A 27,388-nucleotide genomic window follows, 5' to 3' on the forward strand; every position below is an offset into this window, starting at 1 on the left:
TATTAATTATATATTGAGGTGACAATACTTTGGATATACTAGGTCAAATAAAGCACGTTAGAATTAATTTTGCCTGTTTCTTTTTACCTGTTTTAATGTGACTCCCAGAAAGCCACTGCTATGTCAGTTGAGGCTACAATTTTCTAAATGACAAGATCAGGAATATACATACTCAGAAATGTTGATTGTTTGCATCAAAAATATCCTTCATGGCATCAGACCAAATCTATGTAAGAAGAAGTCTGCCAACTTGTCTTTTGAGAAGTCCCCAAATTGCAGTATGAGGCAGATGGCACTCAACTGATACCCTTAATAGTCTGTCAATATTGGCACTTGGACAGGTGCTTGTGAGAAATGGGCTTAGTATTAGGTAATAAAAAGGACTTCTGGATCTTCAAGGGGCAAATGTCTGAAACCCTGCATCCCCACAAGCATAGTATATTTCTTGATAGTGCTTCCACTTGGTTATCTCTGTGGTGGAGTGAAGGTGCCTCAGGATCTGAATCTCAGGAATCAGGGTGATGCAGCTCAACAATCACTAATGGTGAGTCACAGCCTTCTTGACAAGGATTAGTCCTCCTGAGACAGTAAAGAGAGGGACTTTGCTGGCAGTCCAGTGGTTAGGGCTCCATGCTTCCACTGCAGGGAGCACAGGTTTGATCTGTGGTTAGGGAACTAAGTTCCTGCAAGGCATGTGGCACAGCCAAAAATAACATAAAATAAACTAGTATGTCTTAGACAATCCAGAGTGAAAAGGTTGAAGATGCAAGTAGTTAGTTAGCCACATGTAAGAGTGAATGAGTTTTCGCTGAGACAAAAAAGGTTCCAACTTTTTTATAGGGAGTAGAAGGTTGGAGGGCTCGTAGGTACCTGCAGTGGAGGGAGGCGGTTGTCCTTGAGTTTAGGCTGGGGCTGAGGAGGGAACAAAGGAAGAGGCGGGAAAAGAAAACGGACACAGAAGATGGTCATGGTTTTGACTGCCTTGCCATTACCTCTACTTACCTTCAGCTGAACAGCAAGGAATGGAAGCTGTTTGTCTAAGTGTAGTTTATTATAGAAGTTGCCAGTGAGACTAGCTCCACTTGGTATGCATGCACGCATGCTTAGTCACTGCAGTCATGTCCAACTCTGTGACCCCATGGACTGTAGCCCACCAGGCTCCTCTGTCCATGGGGTTTCCCAGGCAAGGATACTGAAGTGGATTGCCAGTGTAACTTAGGACTGTGTCGCATTTCAAATGGATGCCTCTGTATAAAGGTGGCCTTGTACTCAGATGACTTAGGCATTTATCGTGTTACCAGAAAATAGACAATCAGTTTTTAAATAGAGTCATAAATTATATATCTAGTAGGGATTATCCTTGATCATACTTGCGAAATGGTTAACATACAGCTAACTACAGGTTATATAACATATATATATATTTTTTCATTTTACCAATATGTTGCCACTGCTTAGAATTCTGTTGGAGCTCTTTTATTGGAATTCCTTCCACAGCCAGTTTATAAGTTACACAACAAAATCAGGGTTATTATAATGCAGGATTAAAATACCACTTACTGTAACAAGATACAAAATTGTCTTATAAATTTGGGATCCCACTGCTAAAGTCTTAGGCTTTGCTGTGGAATCTGAAACTCCTGATCCTGGCTTTTGTTTGCTGTTGGGTTTTTCAGCTCCAACTTAAATTCAATGGGCAGGGTTTCTGGCTCTCAAACGTTAGCTTTTTTTTTTTAATAAAAATGGAGTGTAATTGCTTTACAATGTTGCATTAGTTTCTACAGTGAAGTGAATCAGCTATACAGGTACATATATCCGCTCCCTCTTAGACCTTTCTCCCACCCCTCCCCTGTCCCGCCCATCGAGGTCATCACAGAGCCCTGAGCTGGGCTCTCAGGTTGCCACTACGTGGATATGGTGGTGTATATGTGTCAGTTTAATCTGCCAGTTTTCCCCGCCCTCCCCTTTCCCACCTGCAGCCATATGTCCATTCTCTCTGTGTCTCTGTTCCTGTCCTGCAAATAGGTTCATCTGCACCATTTTTCTAGATTCTACATAGATGCCTTAATGTATGATATTTGATTTTTTTCTTTCTGACTTCACTCTGTATGCCAGACTTTAGGGCCATCCACATTGCTACAATTGACCCGGTTTCATTTCTTTTCATGGCTGCTTAATATTGTGTTGTATATATGTACCACGTCTTCTTTATCCTTTCATCTGTTGATGGACATTTAGGTTGCTTCCATGTCTTGACTATTGTAAATAGTGTTGCAGTGAACACTGGGGGTCCATGTGTCTCTTTGAATAATGTTTTTCTCAGGGTATGTGCCCAGGAGTGGGGTTGCAGAGCTGTATTTTAGTTTTTTTTTTTTTCTTCACTGTACCTCCATACTGTAGCTCTTCATAGTGGTCGTACCAACTTACATTCCTACCAACAGTGTAGGAGGTTTCTCTTTTCTCTATACCCTCTCCAGCATTTATTGTTTGTAGAATTTTTGATGATGGCCATTTTGACTGATATAAAATTATAGCTTATTATAGTTTTGATTTGCATTTCTCTGATAATTAGTGATACTGAGCATCTTTTCATATGCTTTTTGAACATGTATCTTCATTGGAAAAATGTCTATTTAGATCTGACCTTTTTTGATTATTTTTTGAACATAGAGCTGCATGAGCTGTTTGTCTATTTTAGAGATTAATCCCTTGTGGGTTACTTTGTTTGCCAACATTTTCTCCCATTCTGTGGGTTCTCTTTTTGTTTTATTGATGGTTTCCTTTACTGTGCAAAAGTCTTTAAGTTTAATTAGGTCCATTTGTTTATTTTTGTTTTTATTTTTATTACTCTAGGGGGTGGATCCAAAAAGATACTGCTCCTCCGATTTATGTCAGGGAATGTTCTGCCTATGTTTTCCTCTAAGAGTTTTATAGTATTAGCCTTACATTTACGTCTTTGATCCATTTTAAGTTTACTTTTGTGTCTGGTGTTAGAGAATGTTCTAATTTCATTCTTCCACATGCAACTGTACAGTTTTCCCAGCACCACTTACTGAAGAGACTGTCTTTTGTCCATTGTGTATTCTTGCCTCGTTTGTCATGGATTAGTTGACCATAGGTGCGTGGATCTGTCTCTGAACTTCCCGTTCGGTTCCATTGCTCTACGTTTCTCTTTCTGTGCCAGCACTGTACTGTTCTGACTACTGTAGCTTTGCAGTATAGTCTGAAGTCGGGGCCTGTTTCCCCCAGCTCCATTTTTCTTTCTCAGCATTGCTTTGGCTATTCTGTGTCTTATGTGTTTCCATACAAATTAAAAACCAAAAGTTGTTCTAGTTCTGTGAAAAGTACCATTGGTAAATTGATAGAGATTGCATTGAATCTGTAGATTGCCATGGGTACTACAGTCATTTTGACAACATTGATTCTTCCAATCCAAGAACATGGTATGTCTTTCCATCTGTTTGTGTCATCTTTGATTTCTTTCTCCAGTGTCATACAGTTTTCATAGTAGTGGTCTTTTGCCTCTTTAGGTAGGTTTATTTATAGGTATTTTATTCTTTTTGATGTGGTAAAAAAAAAAAAAAGGGATTGTTACCTTAATTTCTCTTTCTGATATTTCGTTATTAATATATAGGAATACAAGAGATTTCTGTGTATTAATTCTTTTTTTGGCTGTACCATTTGGCTTGCAGGATTTTAGTTCCCCTGCCAGGGTTTGAACCCACACCCTTGGTAGTAAAAGCTGGGAGTCCCCTCTACTGGACCACCATGGGATCCCCTTAATGTTGTATCCTGCACCTTTACTGAATTTGCTGATATGCTCTAGTAGTTTTCTGATAGCATCTTTAGGATTTTCTATGTATAGTGTCACGTCATCTGACAGTTTTACTTCTTTGCCAGTTTGGATTCCTTTTATTTGTTTATTTTTCTTCTTCTCTGACTGCCGTGGCTAGGACTTGCAAAACTATGTGGAATAAAAGTGAAGACAGTAGACATCTATTCTTATTCCTGATCTTAGAGGGGATGCTTTCAGCTTTTCACTGTTGAGAATGATGTTAGCTGTGAGTTTGTTGTATATGACCTTTATTATGTAATGTCCATTTTTGAGAGGAGGAACTAGTGACTGACATGGGCCATGAGGAGTTTTCTGGGTACAGATATATTCAGTTTCTTAATTGTCTCAGTGTTTACAAGAGTTTTTTTCACTTTGCTAAAATTTATTAAGCTATATACACATGATTTTTTTTACTTTTCTCTGTATTATATTTTAAAAGGTTATTGAAAACTGTGTTGTCAGCACACTTATATACATTTATATACACATGCTAAAAATGTTTAGGAAGAAATACAGAATCGGCATTGATAATATAGTTATATCCAAGTTATATTAATAAATGCAAAATCAAATGGCAAAATAGTATGTATACTATGATTTTAGTTTTGATAAAAGCAAACCAGGTAATATCTGATACCTAATATTAACTATAATGGTTTACAAAATTTATGAAAAACTAATATAATCTTTGTTGGGAAAGATTGAGGGCAAGAGGAGAAGGGTACAACAGAGAATGAGATGGTTGGGTGGCATTATTGACTCAATGGACACGAGGTTGAACAAACTCTGGGAGATAATGAAGGACAAGGAAGTCTGGCATGCTACAATTCATGGAGTCACAAAGAGTTGAACATGACTTAGCGACTGAACAACAACAAATATAGTTTTTCTGAATTATATAATTGCATGTTTGCTACTGAAAGTTTGAAAAATAGAGAAATATAGAAGATCAGAATATGATTAACATTACTCCTTGATGGTATGTTTGAGTGTTATGGTGAGGTTTTTTTTTTATGTATTTGTGTAGGTCAGAACATTATATTTAATAAAAATTGAAATATTCTTCTACAATATGATGTTTAATGTCTGTAGAAGTTATCATTGTATGAAAGTGCTATACCTGATTAAACCTATTCCTAAAAGTTTTTTTGCATATTTAGACTTCAAACAATGATATGTGCCCATGTACTATATACTATTATTAAAAATATAAAACACTATAACCAACTACTCAACATTTTGGCAGGCTTAAATTTTTGTACATGTAAGAGTAATAGACTCATTTTTCTCTTGTTCCAGAGGATAATATTCACAATAGATAAGACTGCTTACATTTTGGACGGTATATACTTCTCACAAATACTATCATGAGTATTACCATCATTATGAATAAATGAGTTAATTACTATGTATGCGTGAACTCTGAGGTGTTCACCATGCCAGAAGTGACGTTAGGACTTTGTGTCTGTTTTGTCTCTGTTAATCAGCAGCAGCATCTTTCATAGATGGGCAAATATGCAATGAAATATAAGCAGAAAGCAATGGGGAAAGCTTTGAGAATGTATGATAGCCATACAGAGAAGTGAGTACAGAGCAGTACACGGAAACTGTGCATAGACAGCTGCATAGAAGCTGCGTGATTTCATTTCCTTCCCTTTGTTCTCTAGGTGAACATAGAGTAGACTGTTGATCTGATCATTGTATTAGTTTTCATTTTAAATTATAAAATTACTGAGATGAGTAGTTTTTTTTTTTTACTTTATTTACAGACAGATACATGAAAGTTCTTAAAAAGGCAGGTCTCCTTGTGCAGAAATCTTAAAAATATTAATTTCAGTTATCAAGGATTGGTTATATAACTCCATTCCCCCCAATAACATGGTTCACATTTCACATACTATGGTGTGTTAGCTATGACCGATCTTGAGAAGCACAAACTTAATTGCTGGTTCCTCAGTCCACAAAAATCACCACGTGAATGACAGATGTACATCTTGACACATGATCAGGAATGTCACACTTTCCAAAGTCTGTCTGTGGTCGGCCACCACACATTTGCTGTTCAGTTCTCGTGTAGTCAGCAGAGAACATAGTGTGCTACAACCTTGTCCCCAGAGAAGAACCCACCTGTTATTTTATTAAAATACGCCATCAAAAGAGAGAATGAGTGATGAAGTTGGAAGTGTAGCAAAGAAGTGAAAATTGCTCACGCTAAAGTGAAATTTGAATCATAAATGTAGTTATGGACGAAAAAGCTGCATGTAGAAATGACATCGCCTTTTGAAAGATTCTAGATATGCAGCCAGAGGACTATAGTGAAAATGAACTTGTCAAAACAAATGTAAACAGTGGTTGAGATAAAAAGGAGGAAGATGTCCCAAAGGTAGTGATACCAAAAAAAAAAAAAAAAAATCCACATTAAAGAAACTCTTAGAAGTAACAGGACACAAGGCTACAAAGAATGAAATGTTGGCAGCTGATCCAGACATCCAAAGGAACATGAAGCTTACATGAAGCACGGGAAAGATGCTCATTTGGTATCTGAAGTTATAAGATGAGAAGCAGGAGGCAAGTGCTGTTTGAACTCCTCCTGATAAATTTCCTATAAAGAACTAAAACAATGTTTACTTTTTTAGTATTTTCAGTTAGTATACTAAATATTTATTTGTAGTTTTTTATTTCCCTGTGCTTCTGTAACCAAGAGTGAGAGGGATTTTAATATTTTAACAAAAATTTTTCAAGGCCAGAGCACAATTGCATGTTTACCCATGGACTGTAGAGGTGGCACAGTTGTTCTTACAATCCTGCAGTACTATCCTAAGCAGGACCTGCCTGAGTACCTACACCCCAGTGGGTGGATGCACCTGATTTACTGTAAATCAGTGAAACAGCATTTCAGTTTTTGTCACTAACCTTTTAGAAACCTGTTCAAGATATGATCAAAATATTGAATTTCATGATTTGAAATGTTCATATCCATTCTGTTTCTTCTTAGTGAGGTAAAAAGGGAGGCATCAGTTTTTTTTTTTTAATTGTAAAATCAAAGATCTTTCCAAAGACCCAACTAGCAAAAAGGAATTTAAATTTTGTGTTAACAAGTACAAAGAAATGGAACTAATTTGAGGGCAACAGCATGCATGTTAGTTAAGAAAATGGTTGTGTTTCTCTCAGAAGCTGGAAGTGGAGGGCAGAATAGGAAGCTATCTAACTCCCAGCAAGCCAGGTATAAGTCACAGGAGAACAGCAAGCTGCGGGGTTTGCATGTCCTGGTCACCCACTGAATGACTGCAGGATTAGCAGTTCTTGTGAAACGCTTTCCTGGCCAAAGCAGTGATGTGTGAGGGTGTCTGATAGTTGAGGTCTCGTTTATCCTGCCGCTTTGCACCTGAATATTATTTAGGCCCATTCTGCAGTAGAAGCCATTAAACATCTGTGCACTTGCTGGCCACTTCAGCTGTGACAGCGAACTGTGAGGTGATTGGAGAGACCGTGTGTAAACGTCCTCTGGGTTATGTGCAGGGATGCGGTAACTCATAATCCAAGCAATGATCATCGGCTACCACTCTGTCTACACAGAAAGTGAGAGCCGCAGAAACTCATCTGTTTTCAACTCGGGAGATTCCTTGTTGTGATTTTCTTCAATACTAAAACAGTGAATTCAGCAAAAATGTCAGGGCTAAAAGCTTCAGAGATTAAATCACCCTTGAGTTCCTTCCCAATATTGATAGTGGTCTTATCATGTGGGAAATTTAGGCAGGTTGCTGTTGTTCCTAGGAGCTGCTGTTGGGATAGTTATCAAGTCTGGTTCAACTGTATTTCAAGAAAATCTCATTGCAGAGATGGCTGTAATGCTATGTGCTAAGAAATGTTCTGTGGCTTGAAAACATCTTCTGGTTTTTATTTATTTTTTTATTATTGAGATGAAATTCAGACGATACAAAATTAGGCATTTTAAAATGTATGATTCATTGGCATTTTGTACATTCACTGTGTTGTGCATCTGTTACCTCTGCCTAGTTCCAAATTATTTTATCACCCTGATATAGAGCCCCGCACCCATCAAGAAGCCACTGCCTTCCCTTGCCTGCTCCTCCCGCCACCTCCTGACGGCATGACATTTTCGACAAGCTTCATCCATGTTGTAGCATGCGCCAGTGCTTCACTGCTTTTGATGCCTGAGCAGTATTCCATTGTATGGATTTGCCACAGTGTGTCTGTCGTCCGTGAGTGGACATCTGGGTTCATTCCACCTTTTGTGAATAATCCTGCTATGAGTATTTTTGTACAGGAATTTTGAGTACTTGTTTTCGGTAGTTTGGGGTATATACCTAGTAGTGAAATTCTGGGTCTTATGGCAAGTCTATGTTAACCTTTTATTTATTCTTTTTCTAATATTATGTATTCATTTTTGTGCTGGAACTTGATTGCTGAATGTGGGCTTTCTCTAGTGGAGGCAAGTGGGGACTTGCTCTCTAGTTGCTGCACATGGGCTGCTCCTTGCGGTGGCTTCTCTTGTTGTGGAGCGCAGGCTCAGTCACTGCGGCTCATGGATCCGGTTGCTCTGCAGCCTGTGGGATCTTGCTAGACCAGAAATTAAATCCGTGTCCTCTGCTTTGGCAGACAGATGCTTGAACACTGGGCCACTGGGAAGTCCCTATGTTAACTTTTTGAGGATTCACCAAACTGTGTTCTCCTTTGCAGCTTTTAGTTGTGCCATGTGGAAGGAGGGAATGCTTGTTCCCACTCCTGGTATTTCCTGTGGTTCACTCTGCCCTTTATTCAGTCTACCCCAGAGGAGGTAGAGTGGCTTGCCTGACTGAGAGCCTGCAGAACACGTGTCTTCCTCTCCTTTCCTCCGTCTTCCTCTCCTTTCCTCCTCGCCAGCCCTTTTAGGTGGAGAGGCTGGTCCCAATCTGTTCTGATATGACCAGATGGAGAAGGCTTACTGGTTCTCGTGTTCTATATGGAGACCAATTGGACTTTCATCTCTGAACTGACCTCTAGCAGAACAAATGCAGATCTTTGTTTTTTAACTTGGTTTGTTTTATATTTCAGTAGTCTGTGCAGGGTTCAGTATGTTATATTATCAGGGATTCTTTTGGGAATCCCGCAACTTAGGATCTAAAATGTTATGAGGCCAGAAGAATTTGAACTTTGTAAATGTGGCCTGGACTTGCAGGTTTAAGCTCTAACTGCCACTTATATTCAGCAATGTCAACTTGATGAAGTCACCTAATACTTGACTTTCAATTTCTTTGTCAGTGAAAATGGGAGAATCCCATTCACCCTTCTTATGTAACAAATATGCCATGGGACTCATGTCAGTATCAAAGCAGATGTGCAGTAGCAAACCACCTGACCCAAGGAGAAGGTCTAATTGACATTTTTGTTTCAAATAGTTTAATACCTTTTTTTAATAAGGTTTTTATGGTGTGAGTAAAATACCATGTCTGAATTTTAATAACCTGACCACAAAATTTCCAGCAGAATGATTGCTGCAGGAATATGGTACAGATAGAGAAGTTGGTAAGTCTCCAGCCTTTAAGGAGAAAACAGATGACCTACCTGGGTAAGCATTCACCTCCCAACACCTGATGATGTGATCAGAGTGTCTGGCTACTTCTCCACCGAGGTCATTTCAAACTCTGAAACTGAAGAAGTGATTTTTATTTGGAAGGAAAAAAAGCATTTTAAGGCAACTCTGTGACGATATAAAGACAGTTTTGTGAATTCATTTAGCTACATTCCCAGAATGTAGCTGCAGAATGAATCTACATTTATCTAGATTCCCAGAGTGCACCTCCAGTAAGAAGTGCTCTTGTCTCTTCCTGCTTCTTCTCTTAGGTTACACGCCACCTTTCCAAACTCTTCGACAGCATTGCAGATCTGCGGTTTGAAGACGACCAGTATGTCTCTGCACACAGGGCGGTTGGAATGTATAGCAAAGACAAGGAGTACGTCCCATTCCCAGCCGGGTGTGAATGCATAGGCCATGTAAGAGCTGATTGTGAGATTCTCTATGCTAGGGGAGGGTAGGGGCGTCATTTTTAAAAGTTGAATGGAACCAGGAATTGTTAGTTCATGTCAATTGTCGGGCTCTGGTTAGTCTTGTGCTTTGAGATTGCTCTTTACAGGTGTCTGGTGTGTCCGAGGAGCCCTCTGCCAGCCTTCCTACCCTGTGCATCAGGCTTCAGCAGCCTGCAGGGGCTCGAAGATGCTAGCAGTTGAGCTGGACAGGAAGGACTGCGATGGACTGAATGAGCAGACCCCAGAATTAGTAGCAAATGCCACCCAGTGACTGAGTCTCCTACAGAGAGAATTACTTTCAGCCCTGCTTACCATTCAGGGAAGGATTAGGATGAAGCAGAGCCTTGCAGGGAAGCACATTAGGAAGTGGCTCCAGTTCAGGATTCCAAGGTGGATGTTGTAAACAGCTGCTTGTAAATAACTTTGGTTGAGTCCGCAAAGCTGATGTCACATGTACCAATTACCGCATGCACAGATAGTTAACGTGTTCTCTTCCCTCACAAACACCTCAAATATATTCTTAACAGTTACCTGTAAGAACAGCTCGTTATGATTTATGAAGGAGCTATTGGTGTTTTCAGATGATTTAGAGGAATTGCACCTTTTTATGATGATGCTTGTATAACTTAAAAATTAATCCACAGAGTAACAGAGAGAGTAGCCTCTATTACAGAACAGTTTAGGTTGAGGCAGGGGATTCTTTAAAGGGCCCTTTGCAGAAATCTGATGGCAACTCTTTTTCTACAGGGGTTTTCTCTGTTGCTTTTTAATATTGTACCAGAAAAATCCTGCCAAATGCAGGGAAAGCAGATGGTGGAATACTTTGATTAAAGTATATATTTGATCTCTTGGGCTCTTAGGATATTATTACAATGATTAGAAAAAAATCACCATAAACTATCTTGACAAAAGTGTGTTGCCGTCTGCCTCTTCCCCAGCAGACTGCTAGCTGACTGGCATAGTGCCTAGAAGGAGGACAGTCCAATTGATAGATGCAGTTATCACTAGCAGAAACCCTTGACTTTGAAAGTTTTCACAGTGCTCTAATTTATCCTGTATAAGCAACTTATGCTAGAGACTTTGGCCATGTACTGCATGTACCCTCTAATTGCCTTTGTTTTATTAAAAGATGCTTTCCCTTTAGGCCTTCCCCCCTACCCCACACTTTTATGATTGGTTCCTCCCAATTTTGGCTGTTTGGCTTTTGTTTGACAAGTGTTTATTGAATACCTGCTATGTACCAGCCACTGGGTTTGGCCTTAGGAAATCCAGAAATGAATAAGACGTAGCACCTGTCCTTTGGGAACTCTTGGGCTCATTGAAGATATAGATGTTCACATAATTAGTGATAACGGGAAGTGACGATTCTTATTACAAAGGGTTGAACAGAAGCTGATGAAAGACTAAGATGTGAGAAGCTATCAAGCAAGCACCTCATCAGGGCTTAGTTCTCAACTTATGTTGAGCCGAGTCGCTGTTGGTGGCATAGCCTCTAAACACGGGCTGATGTGTCACCATGCATGTATGTTTGGTCTTCCCAAATGGACCGGAAAGTTCTGAAGAAAGGGTGACCATATTGAGGACATGGATCCCAGAGCATCTGGGAGATGCTAAAATGATATATGACGTACTTACTAAAGGAGCCTGTTGCTTGGTGACATTGAGTTGTACTGAGTGATGATAGTAGTGCTTAGATCTCCTGCACTCGGGCATGGGAACAAAGCCCGCCTAGGAGGCCAGGGGAGAAGGCTCCTAGGATACTGGGCCATAGCGAAGGCCGTGCTTCCTTCTTCCAACAGGGAAGGCTGTCAACTCATTGACCACGCATCACTCCTTCCCAGTTCTCCAGAGAAAGAGGTTGTAGGAATACTGCTGCCATCTTCACAGGGGCAGGGAAAGAAATCCATTATATAATTTCAGGATCTCATACAGTCCCTGGGATTTATTTAGTATAGTCATTTTTATCATTATGGTCAATTATTTTCAAATGGTATAGGTATCCTTTTGTTATATAACATCATCCTAGGGAGACATATATACAGAAAAATATACCAAAGCATATTTGAATAGAATGGAAAACTGACTGAAATATATTTGTGGGAACAAAATACACTCTGAATGAATTTTTTTCAAGATTTATTTTCACAAGTCAGCAGTTGTCCTCTTTCTCATCTCTCCTCCTGTCTAATTTCTGACAAGTGTGAAGATGAGAGCCAGTAGGGAATATAATTAAGACACTTGCTGAAAATACTGTAAGACTAGATACTATGGAGATTTTAGGGTAGAATCTTCAGTATATTTAAAAATCATCAAAAATAAACTTAAAAATCAATTTACTAGACTCACACAGAAAGCAAATTTATGGTTACTGAAGGAGAAAGGGGGCAAAGGGATAAATTAGGAGGCTGGGATTAACAGATACACACTACTATATTTAAAACAGATAAACAGCAAGGACCTATTATAGCACAGGGAACTATATTCAGTATCTTGTAATAACCTGTAGTGGCAAAAAGTCTGAAAAATAATTCATATATATGTATAATTGAATCACTTTGCCGTACACCTGAAACTTAGCACAGTATTTTATATCAAGTACACTTAAAAAAAAATCCATATCCTGTGATTTTCAAATCTCTAGAATTTTACTTTAACATACTGGCTGTGATGTTTGGTTTCTCAAAACACTGTGTGTTGCCAGACAGGAGCTTGATCTAGAGCCCTCTGGTCTTCAAATCTGAAAAATGAAGAATGGAGAACACCTTGTCTGGTTAGGCTGTGGAAATTTATGAGACAGCTGGTAGGTGAAATAAGATGAGCAGTATCCTGGCAGAAGACAGTTTTATGTGGGGAAGACTTCATCTGTCAGTAGTTCACCAGCCCCTTTGAGTTACCTTCTAGAACAGGAGTTTAAAACACTGGGTTGGCCAAAAAGTTCATTTGAGTTTTTCCATAAGGTCTTACAGAAAACCTGACCAAACTTTTGGCCAACCCAATAAATCTACCTGAGGCCTTCCTCTCTTTGTAGCCTTCAAGCCTGAGAGAGGACAGCATTATCCCTCTCCGTAGTTAAGCCTGTGTTACTACATTTGTTTGCTTTAAAAGGTGGAAACCTGGCTCCTGCAGCTGGAGCGGACCATGCAGGACACAGTGCGTCATTCCATCACAGAAGCCGTCGCGGTCTATGAAGACAGACCCAGGGAACTGTGGATTTTTGATTTCCCGGCTCAAGTTGCACTAACTAGCTCGCAAATCTGGTGGACTACAGATGTAGGAATAGCCTTCAGTAGGCTAGAGGAAGGCTACGAAACGGCCCTAAAGGATTTCCATAAAAAACAGGTATTTTGTAAAATTCATGATTTTGAGGTTTTAAGGGGCTTGAAGAGGTAAGCTTGCTTCATTCATTCATTCTTGTTTATGAAGTGTTTCATGTGTTAAAGGCATGATGCTGGGAAGATTTTAGCAGTCACTTGTTTACCCATTTTTTAGCTTGGTGGTGGTCTTATTTTTTTACATTGGCTTAAAAAGAATCCATCTTTAAACAACAAGGTCCTGATAGCACAGGGAACTATATTCAACATCCTGAAATAAGCCATAATGGAAAGAATATTAAAAAGAGTATTTTATATATAGATAGATATACATACACATATATATAACTGAGTCAGGTGGCTATACCACAGAAATTAATGCAGCATTGTAAATCAACTATACATCAATAGAAAATAAAAAACATCCATTCTTATCTACTGTCTCTGAAGAATCTAGTCTATCACCCACACCTAGATACGATACCGATTTCTTTCTTCCAAGGTAAGACTCTCCATCTAGACTGACCACATATTTGGTGCATGGTTTGCTTGACTCAGTAAGATAGAGAATTCTTCAAATAAGACAAATGTTTTCATGTATTTTGTTTTTTCTGTTCATTATAAGTCACAGGTGAGCAACTTTGGAAAAGAGTCTATTTTGAACTCCATTTTATTCACCCCAGTCATCCTATGACTTCTCCTTAAACTTCCCCTCTTAAGATGGGCTCTTGGCTGTGAAACAATTCAGAGACAGAACCTTTCTCTTGGCCTATAGATTAAAACAATATGAGGCTTATCTTCTAGGGCCAAGCTGCTCAGTATTTTCCATGTGTCAGCAGCATTGGTATCACCAGTTCAGTTCAGTCGCTCAGTTGTGTCCGACTCTTTGTGACCCCATGAATTGCAGCACGCCAGGCCTCCCTGTCCATCACCAACTCCCAGAGTTCACTCACATTCACATCCATCGAGTCAGTGATGCCATCCAGCCATCTCATCCTCTGTCGTCCCCTTCTCCTCCTGCCCCCAATCCCTCCCAGCATCAGAATCTTTTCCAATGAGTCAACTCTTTGCATGAGGTGGCTAAAGTACTGGAGCTTCAGCTTTAGCATCATTCGTTCCAAAGAAATCCCAGGGCTGATCTCTTTTAGAATGGACTGGTTGGATCTCCTTGCAGTCCAAGGGACTCTCAAGAGTCTTCTTCAACACCACAGTTCAAAAGCATCAATTCTTTGGCGCTCAGCCTTCTTCACAGTCCAACTCTCACATCCATACATGACCACAGGAAAAACCACAGTCTTGACTAGATGGACCTTAGTCGGCAAAGTAATGTCTCTGCTTTTGAATGTGCTATCTAGGTTGCTCATAACTTTTCTTCCCAAGGAGTAAGTGTCTTTTAATTTCATAGCTGCAGTCACCATCTGCAGTGATTTTGGAGCCCCCCAAAATGAAGTCTGACACTGTTTCCACTGTTTTCACCAGAGAGTGTGACAAAAATACAAAATCTCAAGGCCTATCCAACACCTACTGTACCAAAGTATGCTTTTTAACAAGATCCCAGAAGATTTGGATGTCATTGAGGTTGAGAGGCATTGTTGTGTATTTTGGAAAAAGCCGTGCTGGTGTGATTGTGCATAAACATTATATATTAGAATAAATATTATTACGAAAAAGGGAATATTAGACTTTGAAAGATTTGTTTATTTTTTAATTTTCTGTTTTATATTGCAGTATAGTTGATTAACAGTGTTGTGTTTCAGGTGTGATTCAGTTACACATATACATGTATCTATTCTTTTTCAAATTCTTTTCCCATTTAAGTTGTTACATAATACTGAGCAGAGTTCCCTGTGCTGCATAGTAGGTCTTTATTGGTTATCTATTTTAAATATAGCAGTGTGTACCTGTCCATCCCAAACTCCCTAACTATCTGTTTAAATATTAGTTTGTCTACCCTTCTTGTGTTCAGTGGATAAAGTCTGAATCCAGATTTGTTAAATGACTTTGTGAATGTTATAAAATTTTTAAGTATCACAGGTACAATCCACCAGCTTGAGAATGCTTTCCACTCCTCTGCATTGCTTCTCTTCTTAGCGGTATTTTAACTGGAGTGCCTTAGAAATCACATAGATTCAGATAATGAATACTTGTGTTGATTCAGTTCAGTTCAGTTGCTCAGTTGTGTCCGACTCTTTGTGACCCCATGGACTGCAGCACGCCAGGCATCCCTGTTCTTCACCAACTTGTGGAGCTTGCTCAAACTCTTGTCCATTGAGTTGGTGATGCCATCCAACCATCTCATCCTCTCCCCTTCTCCTGCCTTCAGTCTTTCCCAGCATCAAGGTCTTTTCTAGTGAGTCGGTTCCTTGCATCAGGTGGCCAAAGTATTGGAGTTTCAACTCCAACATCAGTCCTTCCAATGAACACCCAGGACTGATTTCCTTTAGGATGGACTGGTTGGATCTCCTTGCAGTCCAAGGGACTCTCAAGAGTCTTCTCTAACACCATGGTTCAAAAGCATCAATTCTTTGGTGCTCAGCTCTCTTTATGGTCCAACTCTCACATCCATACGTGACTACTGGAAAAATTATTCCTTTTAATTTGACTTTCATAATCTTGGGGGTGTGTGTATGCTCAGTCATGTCCAACTCTACAGTTCCATGGACTGTAGCCTTCCAGGTTCCTCTGTCCATGAGATTATCCAGGCAAGAATACTGGGTTGCCATTTCCTTCTCCATTCATCTTGTGTAGAAACCACCTAACTTACTTATGTTTCTAAAGAACGTTTTAGTAAAAACGTAAGTATCCTTTACTTTTGGAGAACAGTGTATTCTTGATTTTACATCCTTAGGAAAATGGGGTGTGAATTTCTATTTAGTAGGCTTGAAGTTACAGGCTTAGATTGGTAGATGTGGCTATTTATTCCCTAGGACATTATCTCTGCCATTGTAGTCAATGTCACGTGGATGAGAAAGCTAAGTTTTTTTTCTATGGGTAAAAACAACTGAGATAATTAAACTGTAATGAATTCTATTATGCTTATAAAATTAACTTTCTGGTTAGCTGATTTATTGTTATCTATGCTATTATTATAACTGCAGTATTTTTATTATATATTTTTAAAAATATGTAAGGATACTATTAAAAAATTAATATCCTGTCTTAAATTTCAGCTACTGTTGATCACTCCTCAAATTTCAGTCTTTCAAGAAGCATATTTCTACTTACTCTATGCTAATATTTTCTCCTCTCTTCATTAAATTCACACTAGACATTGCCGAGGAGCATTCCTTTATGTGACTATACGAGAATTTATGCCCTCCTTGCCTCCATTGTTTTTTGTGATAATTAGAATAATGCTTAAAATAGTCAATGATATTTTATGGATATTTCTTTTTTTATATCAACTTTATCATTTTCAGTTTCATGATTTCACTATTATGTATTTATTGCTAAAGATGAAAATTCAGGTACAGGGAGGAAAAAAGGCAAATACTTTTTTTTCTTTTTTAAAAAATTAAATTATTTCAATTTGAGGATAATTACAATATTGTGATGGTTTTTGCCTTACATCAACACGAATCAACCACGGGTACACATGTGTCCCCCGTCCTGAGCCCCCACCACTCCCTCCCCACTCTGTCCCTCTGGGTTGTCCCAGAGCACTGGCTTTGGGGGCTTCATACATTGAGCTTGCACTGGTCATCTGTCTTACACATGGTAACGTATATGTTTCAGTGCTATTCTCTTAAATCATCGCCTTCTCCCACATAGTCCAAAAGTCTGTTCTTTACATATGTGTCTCTTCTGCTGCCCTGCGTGTAGGATTGTCACGACCGTCTTCCTACATTCCGTATATATGTGTTAATATACAGCGTTTTGTGTTTCTCTTTCTGTCTTACTTCACTTTGTATAACAGGGTCCAGTTTCATCCACTCATTAAAACTGACTCTCAAAGACACTCGTAGATTCACTTCTCACAGAGAAGCATTGACAACTTTTTGGCATATAGATGTCAGAAGTTTTTCCTTATATCTACTGTTTCTTTCTGTATAAATGTATATGCATTGGTATATAGCTGTTCCCATGTTGCCATTTCCTTCTCCAGATGATCTTCCCAACCCAGGGATGTGACCTGGGTCTCCCACATTACAGGTAGATTCTTTACCATCTGAGCCAGAGGGGAAGCCTGTAACCATAGTTACTTATGTTGATTGTATGTGTATAAACAAGAGAAATGTCTTTTTTTTTTAAACTTCCATGCATTTTGTTACATTTTCTCTTGACACACAGAATATCAAATTCACACTAGAAATGGTCAAATAATGTTCCTTTATGTGACTATACCAGAATTGATGCCCTCCCTTCTGCCAAACTCAGGTTGATGCGACAGTCTGACCGCTCTTCAGACACTGTTCTCGGCTGTGTGGTTCTGGCTGTGTAGTTCCTGTGCTCATGATGCTTACATTTTGCCTTTGATAGTTCTTACCTCTTCCTCCTCAAGAGCTTAGAGTGCTTTTCTCTATCTCCATTTCTGCATTTACTTGTTGTCTGGTCTTATTTTGTATTAACCCCTGGTTAATTGTGTTGTTATTATTTTCAACCTTACATAGATTTAACAATACATTTAGCAACAACTTTGCTCATTTTTTAAAATGCTGCTGCTTATTTCTAAGTCCAGTTCTTCTTTTAAAGTATACCTCGTAGCTCTTTTCCCAGTGATACATAGGGAGTTTTCTGATCCCTTGTCTTTTTAAACTTCTTTCTTGAAAGTTTTAGGTAGACAATTCAAAATTGAGAATTATTGTCATTTAGAATTTTTAAAATATGATTCCATTATTTGGGGGCCTTTATGGTTGTAAAGTTTTAGATCAGTCAGATTGTTTTTCCTTCATAAATAATCTGACCTAGAAGATTATACAATTTTATTTTTCTTTTTGTGTTTCTGATGTTGTATTTTACTCTTGTGTATTTTGTCTGTGTGTGTATGTGTGTGTGTGTGCTTTTTAAACTTGGTTTGCTGAGGACTGAGTGAGCTTTGTGAATCTTTAGTTACATGTCTGCCTTCAATTTGGGAAAATTCTCTTCCATCTTTCCTTTGATGCCTTGTTTCTGTGGTCTTTTTTCTTTCTCTGTAATTTTATCAGCGGTATGTTGAAACTTCTGTGATCCTCCTTGCCTTTTAACCTTTATTTCATATTTTCAAACTCTCTCCCTTTTTGTGTGCAATTTCAGTGACTTTTGAAGTCTGTCTTCCAGTTCACTAACTTTTTCTTCTTGTTTATAATGAAAAAAAGGAGTCCAAGGCCAGATTACATAGATTCAAATCTCAGCTTTGCCTTTTATTACTTGTATGACTTTGAGCAGGTTAACTATTCTGTGTGCCTCCATTTCATGATCTGTAAAACAGATAATAATGGCATCACAGTATTGTTAGAGGATTAATTTAGTTAATATCATTAAAAAAGTAATTAAAAGTACTTGACGAAATTTAACTGCTATGTGTTAGTTTTCGCTGATACAATGAAAATAGTGATAGCAATAGCAATGTTGTCTAATGTGATGCATAATTTAAGGAGTTCTTCCCCAATGATTATCATAAAACTTTTTAAATGTATGAAAGCATTGAAACAATAGTACAGTGATGTACAGGCCTGCCACCTAGGTTCTACAATCTTTCATACCGTATTATGTATGCTTTATCCAACCCTTTCTTATTCTATCGACATAGCTTATATTTATGATTGATTTCAAAGGAAGTTGCAGATGTCAGTCATCTTTACCCCTAAGTCCCTTGGACTGCAAGGAGATCAAACCAGTCATTTCTTAACGAAATCAGTTCTGAATGTTCATTGGAAGGACCGATGCTGAAGGTGAAACTGCAGTACTTTGGCCACTTGATACAAAGAACTGACTCCTTGGCAAAGATCCTGATGCAGGGCAAGATTGAAGGCAAGAGGAGAAGGGGATGACAGAGGATGAGATGGTTGGATGGCATCACCGACTCGATGGACACGAGTTTGAGCAGGCTCTGGGAGTTGGAGATGGACAGGGAGGCCTGGCGTGCTGCAGTCCATGAGGTTGCATAGTCGGACAAGACAGTGACTGAACTGAACCGAACCCATTTCATCAGTTTGACTTCAGTTACTATATCTCAATTTCTCCAAGTTTTTTCTTTTTTAACTTCTGTAAAAATCAGTTTTTTGATGAGTTACCTCTTCATTATGGTTTTTATTTTTCTATCTCATTACTAGTCTTATTTAGATTATTCTACTGATTGTTTTGAGGCTGGTTTTTAAATTTTGAATTTATTTTTTATACATTCATTTTCTATTAAATTTATTTATCTTTAAACAATGGTGAATATTTTTAATGAGAAAAGGTACAATTCACAAAGAAGATAGACACCATAAACCATTCAACACTTAATGACAGAGAAACAAACATCAGTTCGGTTCGGTTCAGTTGCTCAGTCATGTCCGACTCTTTGCACCCCCATGGACTGTAGCACACCAGGCCTCCCTGTCCATCACCAACTCCCGAAGCTTGTTCAAACTCATGTCCATCGAGTCAATGATCCCATCCAGCCATCTCATCCTCTGTCATCCCCTTCTCCTCTTTCCCAGCATCAGGGTCGTTTCAAATGAGTCAGCTCTTTGTATCAGGTGGCCAAAGTATTGGAGTTTCAGCTTCAGCATCAGTCCTTCCAATGAATATTCAGGACTGATCTCCTGTAGGATGGACTGGTTGGATCTCCTTGCAGTCCAAGGGACTCTCAAGAGTCTTCTCCAACACCACACTTCAGAAGCATCAATTCTTTGGCACTCAGCTTACTTTATAGTCCAACTCTCACATCCATGCATAACTACTGGAAAAACCATAGCCTTGACTAGATGGACCTTTGTTGGCAAAGTAATGTCTCTGCTTTTTAATATGCTATCTAGGTTGGTCCTAACTTTTCTTCCAAGAAATAAGCGTCTTTTAATTTCATGGCTGCAGTCACCATCTGCAGTGATTTGGGAGCCCAAGAAAATAAAGTCTGCCACTGTTTCCACTGTTTCTCCAACTATTTCCCATGAAGTGATGGGACCAGATGCCAAGATCTTTGTTTTCTGAATGTTGGACTTGAAGCCAACTTTTTCACTCTCCTCTTTCACTTTCATCAAGAGGCTCTTTAGTTCTTCTTCACTTTCTGCCATAAGGGTGATGCCATTGGCATATCTGAGGTTATTGAGATTTCTCCCAGCAATCTTGATGCCAGCTGTGCTTCAACCAGCCCAACGTTTCTCATGATGTACTCTGCATATAAGTTAAATAAGCAGGGTGACAATATAAAGCCTTGCTGTACTCCTTTCCCAAAATTTGGAACCAGTCTGTTCCATGTCCAGGTCTAACTGTTGCTTCTTGACCTGCATATAGATTTCTCAGGCAGGTCAGGTGGTCTGGTATTCCTATCTGTTTAAGAAACAAACATCCATAAACCAAAAATCAGAAGAAATATAAGGGAAAAGAAAAAATACATAATCATAGTGAGACACAGTAACATTTCTCTAAGAATATTTTATCAAGTGCAAAAAAATAAGAATAGGAGTGTCTGGAATTATGTCATTAATTTAAATATAGATTTCTATTTGTATTAATTTATATTAATCTTATATCCTACACAAATATATTAAAAATTTTGTATCTCATACATTGTTTTTAGATGTCCATAGGACATTTAGAAAAACTGGCAAAAAGATAAACATTGCTGCTAAGTCTCTTCAGTTGTGTCCAACTCTGTGCGGCCCCATAGACGGCAGCCCACCAGGCTCCCCCGTCCCTGGGATTCTCCAGGCAAGAACACTGAAGTGGGTTGCCATTTCCTTCTCCAATGCGTGAAAGAGAAAAGTGAAAGTGAAGTCGCTCAGTCATGTCCGACTCTCAGCGACCCCATGGACTGCAGCCTACCAGGCTCCTCCGTCCGTGGGATTTTCCAGGCAAGAGTACTGGAGTGGGGTGCCATTGCCTTCTCCAAGATAAACATTACTGAATTTCAAAAAGTAGAATTCTTTTTTGTGTGTGATTCAGTTATACATGTACACATATATTATTTTTGAACTTGTTTTCCATGATAGGTTATTACAATATATTGACTGTAGTTCCCTGTGCTATGCAGTAAATCTTTTGTATATTTATGTTAAAGGTTATCTAGGTTTTGTTTTTTTTTTCCCTAAAGGAATTCTGTGTATCCTACACTGAGCAGGTGTCCCTTCATGTTTTTCTCCTTCTTTCTTCCAGGTTTCTACAGGTTTTGAGAGTTCTGGATTAATTTTGTGTTTAATTACTTAGTCTGGGATTTCCCAGTCATAGAGGCAGGGTCAACTTGGATGCCATAGCTTCACGTGGCAGAGGTGTGAGATGTTAATTTCTTTTGGAGAACTTTTTCCTATTGAAAGCCTATCAAGATGTTTCAAGCTTACTTCTTGCTTCTCTGAGCTAGAAGGTAGAGTCTTTCTAGAACCTTTCACTGGATTGTGTAATACTCTGAGGATCTCAGCTTGATGTCAGCATCTCGACTCCACCTCCCTACCTTGCTCAGGGAGTGTAAGAGGCAGAGACGCAGAAATGTTCTGTGGCCACGTGGGCAGTTTAAACTTCAGTGTCCAGTGTTTGAGTCTCTACTCAAACCCTCCTCCAGGCTGCATGACATCAGCCTTGTAACCTCGTTCTGCTGCTCTGGCATAGATGTACATTGGCATTGGGACTGTCACCTACTCTTCCCCAGCCCTTTCCCCTTCTTCCTTTCCCATCCGTCTTCCCCCTCTCTTATACTTGGCTGTGTACTTTGAATGTGGATGTGTGGATTTTATTTAAATGCGCTCTGTGTTAATAAAGGAATTATTCATTCAATGTAACCCAGTGTGTTGCAAGATTGCCTATTGTTTTATTGCTATTTAATACTGGCTGTCTAGCTTGTTTTTATTTTTGGTGCTTATTAATAATAGTGTAATAACCAGCCTTGTGTCTACATACCTCTTGCACATATTTTTCTTCCTTTATTCAGGATAAATGTCCAGATGTACAACTGCTAGCTCAAAGAGCAGAACTTTTTAAGCCTTTGAAACATCATGCCAAGTTTACCTTCCCAATATCAGTGTGTGAAAATTGTCCATTCCTTCCCCTGTATTTAGCATTGGGTTGATTCTTTTTATTCTCAGAGCTAAAATTATTCATAGTCTAATAGCTTTATGTTATTCAGCTAATAAAATTTAGTGGTTTTTTTTCTCCTTTAAAGTAATTTAAAACTTTTACATTAGATGAGAAGTAGACAAATAGGATGGTTTATGAAGACAGCACTTACATGCTTAATTATGAAATACTTCTAGCATAAATTGAAGTGTTTGACAGATCAGCCAACGGATACCTTCAATATAGCATTTCAGCATTGCCACTAACTTGCACATGAGTGAAGCTAACATTTGAATACTTTTAAAGCTGTAGTTTGGTTCATGAGATGTGTGTGCATCTGAATTGAAACTCCTTAAAAATGGATATACGATTTGCTAGAATTTGTTTTTAATTAAAATGACTCTTGCTAATATTGTGAGCAGTTTGGAAGATGAACTTCAGTCCTTTAAAAATAGTTTAATTTCAAAACTGAGTTGAGTGTAGTAACCAATGATCTACCTGAACAAGTAATTTCTTTCCTTAGTTCTCAATTCCAAGTTGTAGTGAAATTAACTGAGGTAATTATTTTAAACTTACCCCCCCCCCAACATCTTGTATATCTGCTGATATTGGGATTAAAGGCAAAAATACTGCATTTTGTATATACAGTGCTGCCTTGTGCCAAACTCTGAAGGTAAAACAGATAAAATTTCTCAGATTTGAGAGTTCCTTCACAAAAGTATTTTGTTTTGTTAGAGTTGGAATCTGATAAAGTATTTCCATTCTTCCTTTATTATTACACTATATGAAAATCATCCAAAAAAGGGAAGCATTTTGGACTTGAAAATATTAATTATTAGTGTACTGGTACATCGCCTAGGGTACTTTTAATAAGACTCATGGTAAGGAATATAAAGCTTTTCTTATTAACCATTCACCCTTCCTGACCTTAAATGTTCTGAATTATTATGTGTATAGAAAGAGATTCTCATTTTTCTACTTAAGGTCACTTTTTAGTCTCATTTTTAATCACTGAGAAATTCTTTTAAAAACAACTAGATGCTGTGTTGATAGTGTTCTTATTTTGTCCCAACCCTTTGACTCGAAGAAGGCTGCAGCTACCCACTGTGTACTGGACATAAGTTAATTTTTTTGGTTTGTTTTTGTCTTTGTAGAAAAGTGTAATCTGATAGGCTCATGCTTCCTAATATAGCAGGAACCTCCCAGATGATGAGTAGAGCACATATTTTCTACTGCCCCTCTCATCTGTTAAAAGAAAATTTTTCCACAGACAATTTACTGACCTAGTAGGCTTTTATTCAGTGATTCATCAATCAGGCAGCATTCAATCTGCAGATGGAAAGAAGCTATAGAAAGAGCTATAGAAAATGAGAGACTTTTATAAACCAAAGTGAGCAGGAGCAAGGGAGGAAATTATGCTGGGCATTTACAGATTGTTTAAAGCAGGGTGACTTTGAGAGTAAGGAGCAAAGGGAGGCCTAAGAGCCCTGTCAGGCAATGTGTGCTGAGCAGGCAGGTACTGATTGGTTGACCTAAGCCTTCCTTTTTTGGGAAAGTCCAGTGTAGAAACAGTTAAGTTTTAGGTTGCTTACATGGGGCTTTAGCATGAGCAACTCCATTTTGGGCCCAGCCTGGTTACTTTTAATACATCACAACTTACATTGAAAGATAAAGTATACAAAATAAAATCATACTGCAGCTGGAAAAACTAGACCAGATAATTTGAGGAATGCCTAGAAGTTGACAACAGATGGAATCAAACTGATAGATAACTAAGAGGGGCCTATGTATACCTGTGGCTGGCTCATGTTAATATATGGCAAAGGCCAACGCAGTATTATAAAGCAGTTATCCTCCAATAAAAAAAAATAATTTTTTAAAAAGCTATTGCCATGATAAGCCTATTTTATTCCAATGAAATTCCAGAGGGATTTCAAACTGAAATTCAATAAAGGGAAAAAGCATGGGGCTTGTGGTCAGGGATAAGTACTGAATGTCTAAGAGAGAGACATTTGGAACCAGTCCTGCCTCTTGTACGTCCTGAGAGATTATCAGTGAAAGTGTTTGTCCTGGGGATAAAGCCCTGAGAAATACTTAATAAACGAAGTGAGCCATTTATTGAGGACTTCTGCCATGACTGTGTCTTGACTGTAGATTTGGGGTTGGGCAACTTTTTCTGTGCAGGATGGAAGAGGAAATATTTTAGTCTTTATGGGCTTTTTCATCTCTTTCACAGCCATTTCTCTCTGCTGTTATAGTGGGAATGAAGACACAGACAATTTTAAGTGAATGGACAAGACTCAGTTCCAATCAAACATCATTTATAAAAATAGGTGGTGGGCCATATTTGGCTCATTACCTGTAGTTCACCAACTGTGGTTCTAGAGAAAGCAGCAGAACAGATCCTGAAGTAACTCAAGATCCCCACAGTGACAGATGGAGGTAACAGAAAAATGTTACCCATGGAGCCCTTGAGTCCAGTCTGACCCATTAACTTAAGAGTTGCTTCTTTGAACAGATCAAACACTGACAAAGATTTGCAGTTCAGAGGAGAAAGCAAACACAACAAAGAGGTGGAAAGACGCATTCCCCTGTAAAAAAGATTCTTAGAAGACAGGACAGCACTCCATGTGGTTTTATGCTAATATATAAATTGAAAATTAAATGGATGATTTTCTATGAACGCTTTCTTGGATTGATTCAAAGTGAGGTAGAAAGCTTGAGTAGACCAGTAACCACAGAGGAAATGGTAATCAAGCTAAAAATTATATATATATATATATATATATCTTGTAAATAGAGTACTGTTCCAATGGTTCTGTCAGACATTTTAAAAACAGATTAATACCACGTTATATCAACTGTTCTGGAATATAGAAAAAGATGCAAAGATTTTTTTTACTCATAAAGATCTAATAAACTTGGGACAGAAAGCTGGCAGTGATGAAGTACAAGAGAAAGTTCTGTTGGCCAATCTCAGGAATTAGCACATCTCCCTTTTTGGTCTGTGATTTCCATTTAGCACTGTAGGGAGACAGTCCTTGTGGGTCTCACATTTTATCCATCTTGTGAGCAGAGGGATTGACTGCCTTCATTCTAGTCTATCTTGACAAACATACTTGTATAGCAGACGTGACTGTATAGAATGGGACAGGATTTGTTTTGAGCAGAAGTCCTTGGTCAGGACATGAATGAACTACTCATTTTATTAATGGTATATTTTGTGAGTAGAATGTTTTAATTCTGATATAGTTTAGTATATCAAGTTTTTACTTTATGATCAGTTTTCTTTATGTCACATACAGGAAGTTCTTGCCTTTCTTAATGTCATAAATATATTTTCCTGTTTTCCTTCTAGGTGCTTTATAGTTCTGGTTTTTCATTTAGGTCTGTGATCCATACATCTCTTCTTTTTCCTTTGGATTAACTTTGTGCCTTGGTAAAAAGTCAGTTGATTATTTATAGGGGGGCTTATTTCCAGATTCTTCTGTTCCATGGATCTGTTTCTCTCTCTATACCACATCCACAGTGTTAATTCCTGTAGGTTTATACTATATCACCTGGAAATCGTGTTATATGTACTCTCCAATTGTATCATTTTATGTCAAAATTATTTAGGCTATTCTAAGTTCTTTTCCTTTCTTTCTCTCTTTTTGATGCCTCTGTGTGGCTTGTGGGATTTTAGTTCCCTGTGTGTGTGCTCAGGTACTCAGTTGTGTCCGACTCTCTCTGACCCCTTGGCCTGGGATTAAACCCACACCCTTGGTGGTGAAAGTACAGGGTCCTAACCAGTGAACCACCAGGGACACTGGATCACCAGGGAATCACCCCTTTTTTTTCATTTCCAAATAAATTTTTCTATCATATTGTTTGTTTTAAAAAGCTTCATCAATCATTTAGTCTAATTAAATTTTAACTGGGATGACATTGAATATAAATATATTGGAAGGATGAATATCTCAGCAGTGATTATTTTTAAAATCCAAGAACATGTTATGTCTCTTGATGTGGATATTCTTTAATATTTCTGAGCAATGTTTTCTGAACAATGCTTGCTGAGTTGCTTCAGTTGTGTCTGACTTTAAACACGCGAATTAATTTTTAAATTTTATTTTGTAATGTTTGTCGTTGGTGTATAGAACTATATTGACATTTTAACATTCACCTTGTGTCTGGAGACTTTTCCAAATTTATTTACTAGTTTTAGCATGATTTTCTTATAGTTTCATAGGCTTTCTATGTGTATGAATATGCCATCTATAAATAATGGGAGTTTTACTTCTCGTCTTCCATTCTTTTTGCCCTTTATTCCCTTTACTCAAGTTACTAAATTAAGCTAGGACTTCGGGTCCAGTGTTGAATAGAAGTAATGAGGACAGACAATCCTGGCCTCTTCCCAGTCTTAGGGAAGAACAGTGTTTTTAAGTATAATAGTAGTACGAGATTTTTGTAGACAGTCTTTCTCAAATAGAGTAAGATACCTTCCGTTACATACCAAGACTTTTATCTTGAAGAGATACAGAAGTTTTTCAAATCTTCTAAGATACTCTCTTGTGGTTTGTCTCTTTTATTCTGTTACTATGGTGAGTTTTGAATACAAAGCCAGCTTCAGTTGTTTATGATGTATTACCATTTATTGATGTGTATGTATTTTTTGCTGGATTTTATTTGCTAATACTTTGTCCAGGAATTCTGCATTTATGTTCATAAGGGACACTTATCTGTAATTTTCTATTATAATATCTTTGCGAGTTTGGGGATCAGGATTGTGTTCCTTAAAAGGAATTGAGAAGTGTTGTATTCTCATGTATCATTTTGTGACAGACGGTGAATGATCGAAATTTCTGGTGATGCTCTCTGGGCCTGGCATTTGCTTTGTGAAACATCTCATCTTTTCACTTATACATTGATTTCTTTCATGTACATGCTGTTGTGTAGCTTTTTTGTTTGTTTGTTTTCTTGTGTCAGCTCTGGGAATTTGTGTTTTTTCGAGGTACTAACCCATTTTTAATCTCAGTCCAGATCTGGCAGATGACAGCCTCCTGAC

General features: G+C 38.3%; 1 protein-coding gene across 1 annotated transcript in view; it reads left to right on the plus strand.

Annotated features, from left to right (window-relative positions):
* DNAH11 (dynein axonemal heavy chain 11) overlaps positions 1 to 27,388 on the plus strand; it is a 357,148-nt gene that overhangs the window by 86,106 nt on the left and 243,654 nt on the right. The window contains exons 29-30 of the mRNA XM_069587639.1: positions 9,680 to 9,829; positions 12,968 to 13,201. Of these exons, the coding sequence (XP_069443740.1) occupies positions 9,680 to 9,829; positions 12,968 to 13,201 (384 nt within the window). The remainder of the gene's footprint in view (positions 1 to 9,679; positions 9,830 to 12,967; positions 13,202 to 27,388) is intronic.

This window comes from Ovis canadensis, chromosome 4 (assembly GCF_042477335.2).
Source record: "Ovis canadensis isolate MfBH-ARS-UI-01 breed Bighorn chromosome 4, ARS-UI_OviCan_v2, whole genome shotgun sequence".
NCBI lineage: Eukaryota > Metazoa > Chordata > Mammalia > Artiodactyla > Bovidae > Ovis > Ovis canadensis.